This window comes from Hermetia illucens, chromosome 5, assembly GCF_905115235.1.
Source record: "Hermetia illucens chromosome 5, iHerIll2.2.curated.20191125, whole genome shotgun sequence".
Lineage (NCBI taxonomy): Eukaryota > Metazoa > Arthropoda > Insecta > Diptera > Stratiomyidae > Hermetia > Hermetia illucens.
In genome coordinates this window covers 47,724,084-47,732,818 of record NC_051853.1, presented here as the reverse complement: position 1 = coordinate 47,732,818, position 8,735 = coordinate 47,724,084, and the positions used below count along the sequence as shown (strand labels likewise).

The following is an 8,735-nucleotide window of genomic DNA, read 5'->3' as shown; positions in this document are numbered from 1 at the left end:
TCGAATCGCACTGGTCAAACGAAAACAATAAACAAAGGAAACTACAACTTTGAGACCGTAATGACGATGAAATCCGTGCACGGTTGTTGGCAGCCAACAGAGCATATTTCAACTCACAAAAACTGTTTCGCTCGAAACGTCTCACCATAGAGTCAAAGCTCTTACTGTATTACTGTGATCCTACTAGTCCTTACGTATACCGTGGAAACCTGGGTTCTGGGCAAGAAAAATTGCGAACTCTTGGCCGCCTGCGAGAGGAAGAATTTTTGGCCTCCTACGTGAGGATGGATGTTTCGTAGCCTACATAACGATGAAGTCTATGAGCAATACCACGACCGTATGGTTGTGGATAAAATCCGACTAAACAGGTTGCGGTACACGCGTCACTTAATCCGTATGGATGAGGATGATCCAGTCCGGAAAACCTAGTCAGCTAGGAAGGATCTCAAAATTGGTCTGAAGTAGTACAGAAAAAGAATAAAATATCAAATGCTGTTTAGTTTTATATATATTTTAACATTTAGAGAATATTCGACACGTATAACTTTAAATATATAAGTTTATAAAATATATGTTGTCATACGGAAATCTTTTCTGGTATTTGTTTTTGTATATTCGAGGTAAAACAGATTACAATATTCTGTATAAAATTTGTATGTAAGCATCAACTTATTCTGACAGGAAGTTCTTATAGTTTTACATTAATCCATAATAAAATACTCACTAAATTGCTAATGCAAAAGTAAATGTGCGATAGAAAATACAAATGAATCACTTAAAGGTATAGTACAAAGAAAGCATCAACAAACTTAGATAACTTCCTAACAAGGCATTGTCTGGAGGAATTGACAGTTTTGCAGCCAATGACCTGCTAAGGCGTTTATGAGGAACGCTGTTCTCCGATCAGGGCATATAATGCATGCTTGTAATGTCCTGAAGTGTCACCCTGTAAGTATAAAAAAATATTGGTTTAGATATGCAATTATAGATGAAAAGATACATTCATAAAACCATATAAAAGGAGAATGAAATTTCAAAATTATTGCTCCATAACTGGAGAAAGTAAAGACCACTTTCCATTTTAGGATTAGGTACTTAATTCCGCAAGATCTGAATCTTGGGAACCAGTTGTCCTTTGCTTCAGTATGAATACTTCTACTGCGAAGAATAGTTGGTGTAAAGTGTCGTTAGCAGCTCTTCTCCAGGAAAAACCGCGATTGATTGTAAATTATTTCTTTAGAGGGTTTAGAGGGTTCATGGCTCTTATGGGCTAAATTTCATACAATCAGAATTCTCGTTTGATTTTGCGCGTTAAGATTTATGGATGGGGAATGTGATGCAAGTAATGTTTTGTCCTCTTGTTTGAAGATTTATCTTCAACTATTACGACTTTTCGAAATGTTTCATTTCACATTGTATCTGCCCTGGAAGTTGAATCAGAATTTGTGTAGCAATTTCACAGTTATAGACTGTCCGTTAAAAAGGACTTACTATCATAGGTAGCATCCTTTTTTATAGACACAGATTAAAAGGGAAAACCATTACAGGATGTAATGACAAAAGTGATATTGCGACAATAACATGCGGTCAGAGAATGGATTTTTGAATTAGCCGGATGGCGACGAGAAAGCCTACGCGCTCAACCCTTCGCTTACGTTAGTTTTGGCGGCGAATAATGCGCAACGGTGTCTCTACTACTCTATCGTTCTCACTAGTTGGCCCGTTAATGATATTCGTCCGTATGCGGATGCCAGTCTGGGTGAACGTGTTTCGGGACTGTTTGATACTGGAGCCATTGTAAGTTTTTTGGCCTCGGATTTCGCCCGTAAAATTGTTAACGACGATCGGTACAAGTGGGAGAGATTATGCATCGACCGCAGGACAGCCGACGGGACTAGCCACTCGACAGTCCTATTTATCCCGCGTTAACCCAAAATTTATACCTTGGACTCGCATAGGACTTATTTGAACCTTCTGTACGTTTCATTGAAAATGCCGAGAACGTCAACCAAAGCCAGTTGACGACCCACCAGCGAGCAAGACTCGAGTGCTTAGGCGTAGGTACAAGTCTAACGACACACGTCATTGATGTCGGGAATAATAAATCTATCGAACAAACATACTTTTCTGTCTCTTCCGTCTCCGAAAAGCTTCTTTACGAAAAGATAGACTGGATGATGGGTTTAGGATTAATCGAGGAATCGCGAAGCACCTGGTTTTTGCCAGTTACCTTTGTGGTGAAACTTGGAAAAGTGTAGCTTTGCCTTGATGCACGTGCAACAGTGTCACCGTGAAGGACGTTTATCCTTTACTCCTTATCGAGGGGATTTTCAGTCGTCTCCTACAGGCTAGATTTGTTACGAGTCTAGATCTGAAAGATGCGTTCTGGAATATTCCACTGGATCACGCCTCCAAGGATTAGACTGCCTTCACAGCTCCATGGCGACCATTTTATCATTTCGTGACAATGCTGGGTTCTGAAATGCACCCCAAACCACGCAGCGACTGATGGACAAAGTCATCCCTGTCCACTTCCGCCATCAAGTTTTCATATATTTATATGACTTGCTGCTTACCGCAGGGATCTGCGACCTTAAACATATGAGACGCGCTGGCCTGACATTGGAGATTCGATATCTGGGGCACATCATCGGTAATGGGACGATTTGCACCGATCCCGACAAGGTGTGCGCCATCAAAAATTTTCCGCGGCCGAAAATTGTCAAACAACTACGGCGATTTCATGGAATGTGTGGGTGGTATCAGCTATTTGTGTCAAATGAAGATTCGCTGACTACATCGTTGACAAACATGCTTCAGAAGAAGCGTTAACTTTACTGGAATGAGGAAGTCATCATGGTCTTCGACGCTCTGAAAACGAGGGGTTGTTAAACTTTGAGCGGGTGTTTTTATTAGCCTAAAATGGTTTCCCAGGTCAAGGACTATATCCGTAATTGTGAAACGTGTGACGTGTTCACGGAACACTTCGATGTAGCTTCAGAATTTGCAGGGAATCAATTTAGGCATTTTTGTAGGTATTTAGGATAGCTCTTCCCTCTAGGAAGTCTCCGGCCATTCAGGATGGTCGTTTGGTCATCGCAATGCACTTGACTCATTACAATGATCATACTATGTGTTATCGCTTCATAAACTGAGGATCACGATTGCGGGAAAACGGCCGCATTTGGAAGAAAATCGATCTACCAAGAAAATACGCCGCCTCACCTAAGCGATTGTCATGAGAGAGATTTTCAAAGATTTCCTTCTAATGAGAAAGCTTCTCAGTGGTAGAAGACGCCACGTACTATTTGCACTCGTTAAGGAGTAGAAGCATCGCTGGGGGAGGTGTATTTCGAGGAGATTACGTAGAGAAATACAAATAAATTTGAAGAAATTCAAGTATAGGCGATATACATACCTTAATCCAACTTCTAAGACTCTTTCCATAAAGTCTTTCAAATGCAACCTTGATGTCATGCATGTCAATCTGAAAAATATTTAGTAAATTCAGTATAACATTCCACGACCATAATTTCCACATACATACCTCACATCTCGATACAATAACACGGATCAATTGGTTATCGTTTGTTCCGATACCTGCCATACTCTTATGAAGACGGGACGCGAAATATTCTGACTTGTTGGTAACACATTTGTATATGGCGATCAGTCCATCCATGATGTCGCCTGAAAATTCATTTCTGATAGCGTGCTCTAGGGTATGACCAGTCATCTTTTCATATTCAGCAAAGATCTATGGAAAGAAAGTAAGAGGAATATATGAATGAGCATTATACGTGACGAGGCTGTATCTAGAAAGTCCGCTTTAAGAAGCTATTGCAAGGAGGATACTAACCAATCTCAATTGCTGATAATTTCTTTGACAAAGGATCATATTAAATGTGCTCTCATCGGTTCCAACACGCAATTCGCCAGCTTTGAGCAGTTCCCTGGCATCTTGTTGAGCAGCTGTCACGTCGGTTCTACCACTTTCGTCACGGTTTCCATTGCAGAGAGATACCAGCAATCTCTTGAAATTTCCCGAAGTCTCAGACTTTAATTCCGACTCCAGATGAGCTCCATATGATCTTAAGTAAGCATTTTTGATTGTGTGGATTTCTGCATTTGATAGCGTGCATAGAATTTCAATAAGTACATCCTCATCAGTTCCGATGCCTGCCATGGCTGCATTCAACTCCGCTACATAGAACTCCACAATAGGACGCAACAAGGCAACCAAAAGTTTCTCAAAATTCCCACTCGTCTCAGATTTGACATCTTCGATTAGATCCTTCCCAAAGTGCGTTTTGTACTGACGATGGATTTCTTGACGTTGCTCATTGCTTCGGCGACAGATTATGTTGATTAGGGTATCCTCGTCTGTTCCGAAACCTTTCATCGCTTTACGAAGATCGTTGGCATCTTTGACGGGATCGAAGCTTGCTGCAGGCACTACTGTTGGTGTTCCCTGTGAAAGGTATAAACCAAAATAAATATTTGATTGACAAAAAACAGAAAGAATAAACTTAAAAGAAAAAATTGAGTTCCGTGTTCCAATATTATATAAAAAGGTCGAGAAACCGAAAGTTTGGCGCTTCAGTTATGAAAAGTATATTTGAAAACACGATAATTCCATCTATCATATATATATGTATAACTCGTAGTGTATTTACGTTGATTATACCCGATAGTCGATTCGATGTGGTCGTGATAACCTTAAGATTGATGCCAATGATGACAAATGCTACCCCTTCCAGCATTGCCCTACTCATATTACTAGAGCGATCCGATAAGTACTTAATCTCACCGCCCGATGGAAGCAGGCGTGTCTGTAGAGCGCAGAGTGCTTGGATGCTGTGTACGGTGACTCTACTCCTGCGATGGCGACCGTAAAAAATTGGTTTAACGAGTTTCAAAATGGTCGCACGTCGCTTTCTTATGAGCCACGCTCAGATGCCCAGAAAATGATTGCCACGGAGGATAACGTGGCTAAAATCCACGATCTTGTATTGGTAAACCGCCGATAGAAGGTGCTCGAGATAACTAAGGCAGGAGGCATCTCAAAAGACCGCATGGGTATTTGGGTATAAGAAAGCAATCCGCGCGATGGGTGCCGCGTTTGCTCACTTCAGACAAGAAGTGCATTCGTGAGACTACCTCAGAGCAGTATTTGACGCTATTTAAGCGCAATCCGAAGGAGCTTCTGTATAGTTTCGTGACCGTCGACGAAACATAACTTCACTGGTACACGCCAAAAACTAAGGAATAGTCGAAACAGTGGACTTTATCCAGCGAACGTCTTTCGAAGAAAGTGAAAACTGTTCTATCGGCCAGAAAGGTGATGGTCATCATTTTCTGGGATTCACAAGGTGTGATCTGCATCGATTACCTAGGGAAATACGGTCACAAGGGTTTACTATGCCTAATTATTGGGCAGATTGAGGAAACAAAGGCTCCCTTAAATGGATGGAAAAAATAAAAGAGTTAGTACTTGTCTTCCTAATAGAAAAAAGCTCGGTGCAATCTCCATATCATGGAACAAGATACAAGTTTTACAAATGTGGCTGCTGCGAAACTGTGCTCCAAATCTTTTACCGTGTTCTTCTCGAAACTATGTTTTCTGAAACGGCTGACATGAACACCCAAATTCTACTGAACCAATTTATTTCGAATCTCGCATAGAGCTTGTTAATATATTCAAAATTAATTTGACAAGAGATTTTTCGAAGTACTTATTTTATTACTTTTAAGAAATTTCGAAAACTAAAAAAAACCAGGAAATAAATTACTTTTTTTTCACATGACTGCTATTATTAATTTTTTCCTTGAATCGTTTTCGTCAAACGAAAATGGCATCCTTACCCTTTAAGCATTCAGCAAAATTTGTTGTTTCAGATCACCGAAAAGATTGGAGTCATCTCAGCCGTGGGGCGACTTTTTTTGAGTCCCTACTTTGGCGGCGTCTACTTCTTCAATTTTGGAAGTTTTTTGTTGTTTTTTTTTCAACAATTAATACTTTACATACTTAAGTCAACAAAAAGCTGATAAAATAACCGATACTAAAAATTTTTACAGCTTTTTATTGCGCCTGTAAATACACCTAAAATTCGGCCGTCTAAACTATAATACCCCCTTAAGTATATAACCGAAGGAAATGAACTACTAATTACGACGCGGTCGCTAAATTGGAACCATGATTGGGTGGTTTTAACGAGTTAGTAGTATCTAAATACTGGATATGTATCCCGTTTCAGGAAAAAATCAATTGTATTTTATTTAGATTCTATTAGAAAGCATGGATAGAAGTGACAACATTGAAATTGAGCTAGTAGTATTTATCAACCTTGCAAATACCGATATTTCAGAAACCACTTGTTCCCTTCATCAGTATTGATACTGATAGGGAATAAGTGGTTCCTGAAATAGCGGTATTTGCAAGGTTAATAAATATTGGTAGCGAAAAGAGAAGGCAAGTCTTAATTATTTCAAATAATTGAATCGCAAGAAACACTGCGAGATTACGCTTAGAGATAGTAAGTGATAGGAGCCGAGGGAATAGTAGCTCCCTTCGCGGTTGGTTTGATAATCCAGTAAAGACTTAGTAGCATGGTTGTCATTGTGCAAGAAAGGAAAGGTTCTGCCCGAAATATAATTTTTAATAAGAGCCCAAACACAAGTTGGGCGAATCAAGTGTTTTTTTCATGTTGAATGTCCCTAGAAATACTATAGTTACAGCACAGCATTTGCTGAAGTTGATGGTACCGTAACCCAGTTCCATAAGACGCAGAACGAATGCGACGATTTTGAGAGACTCACTATTTTTTGTAAGAAGCAAACAACCACATGTATATTGCCTTATTAAAGGTTGTTTTCACCAAAGCGTCTTCGTCTTTGGCAGTACCTTTTTTAATCTTTGTTGTACCAATTTTTAAATTTATTTCCATGATTCTTCTAGTGTTTTATTCGGAATTTTTTGCTTGGTAGGATTAATTCTTTACTTTTACGCAGTAAACCTAAACTCGGCCTATGCCAAGTACAGACTAGACTCTCTTTTGATTGGAACATGGCGAGCAAAGAACCACAATTCTCGTGTCTTTGGAAGAAACTAATTCTCTCTGTACAGTCAAATCTCTTGAATCTGTTGAAAGACGCATGCAGTGAATGAACGGCTTCTGCTGCTTGAGCCAGACTAAAGTTTAGGATTGGAATATTTTCTATCTAATATTAAACTACCTGGCCCATCTGCAATTGGAGCAGCCTTGTAGTCATTTTCGTTACTATAAAGTCTGCTCCCATACTCAAGAAGGGCATCCAATTTTTCAAGGACAAATTCTCTCTGATTCCTTATATAATATTATCTGGTCCACTGCCGCTCCAATCTCCTAATCAACCCGCTCATGAACTTGAGGGTTGTAAATTGTCGTAGCTCTTGGTGGTATCTACTAGTTTTGCAAAATTGCAAATCGTTTCGTTTCCTTATTTTTTGTTCTGGGCTGGAAAAATTCATTTGATTGTCCGCCACATTTCCCTTTCCTTACCATATATTTATGTTTTCCGTCATTTTATTTTAAATTTTCGGTATCTTTTTACGAAACCACAAATTTAAAAATTAACATCTTCAATATTATCTTAACTTATCATAATTACTTTGCAAGGGTTTTGACTTCAAATCCTTCAACAGTAAAATCCTAAATTTAATAATTACATAATATAAAAAGAAAATCATAATTTACCCTTTCTGTTATAATTTACCATTGCAATGCTATGTACATTTCCCTGCTAGCGCACAATCAAATGAATTTTTGCCTAAGCAGGTCACCCCGGGCATTAAGGAAATATTTATTAATGTAACATTGTAAATTATGTAATTGCCGAATATCCGGTGCACTTCGTCGAATGCATAAGGGACAGCTCGTATCGTTGCTCTGATGAGTCAAGTGCAGTTTTGGGGCATCGTTTGATCACCGGCGATGGAGTGTAGGATTTGTTCTTTTGGGACTATGGTCATAACAAAGCATGGTTTTGAGAAAAGGGTAGTAATTTGAGGAATGAAATTTTAGGTTTGTCGATATCGTTGAAAAAAAAAAGTTAATTTCCTAACCGACTCTCAGTATACTTTGTAACTTTGTATTTACAGTACAATTTGCAGCGGATTTTGTCTTTTTTTTGGGATCTATTCCGAATTTCACGAAGTTTCAAGTGGCAGCTAACTGCCTTTGCCATATTTTGCGAAAGTAGGATTCAGAGGAATTCCAACGATTAATCTAATCTATACAGAACGTTCTTCCCTACAAGAATAATATACGTTCTTCTAAATATTGTACTACCTTGCGTACTTGTATTACTTTTAGTTCTAAGTAGAGTTACGTGTACGCTTGTTGAAAGCACCAGATAAAAAAGATGTATAGTTTTTGTAACCTTGTAGCCTTACATGACTACATTTTTTTTGGAAAGATTTTATTCTAAAAAATAGGGGCATCTGTTTGTCTCAATTCTAGTCTATTCTTCGTAAATTCCTATATTAAGATCGAATCAGACGGCTAACGGTTTCTTCCAGAATAGAGGCTACTCATCAGACGCTGTCTCACCTCTGCCCTGGGAGTAATGTGATTGAATGCGACAACAGGCGGAAATTGCTATCTTTTATATAATCGAAAACACATATTTGTTGCTGCTTTCGGCCACGCTGCACCCAGGGTAGAGGTGAGGTCTGGTGAGTTGCCTCTGCCCTT

At 39.1% G+C, this 8,735-nt stretch overlaps 1 protein-coding gene across 8 annotated transcripts in view; it reads right to left on the bottom strand.

Annotated features, from left to right (window-relative positions):
* Window positions 1-490: 490 nt before the first annotated feature.
* LOC119656791 (annexin B11) overlaps window positions 491-8,735 on the bottom strand; it is a 29,859-nt gene continuing 21,614 nt past the window's right edge. For all 8 annotated transcript variants that reach the window (XM_038063391.1, XM_038063396.1, XM_038063394.1 and 5 more), the window contains 4 exons: window positions 3,860-4,471; window positions 3,548-3,757; window positions 3,419-3,487; window positions 491-946 (listed from right to left, as the gene is read on the bottom strand). In XM_038063391.1, coding sequence (XP_037919319.1) covers window positions 881-946; window positions 3,419-3,487; window positions 3,548-3,757; window positions 3,860-4,471 — 957 coding nt within the window. In that variant the 3' untranslated portion in view covers window positions 491-880. The remainder of the gene's footprint in view (window positions 947-3,418; window positions 3,488-3,547; window positions 3,758-3,859; window positions 4,472-8,735) is intronic.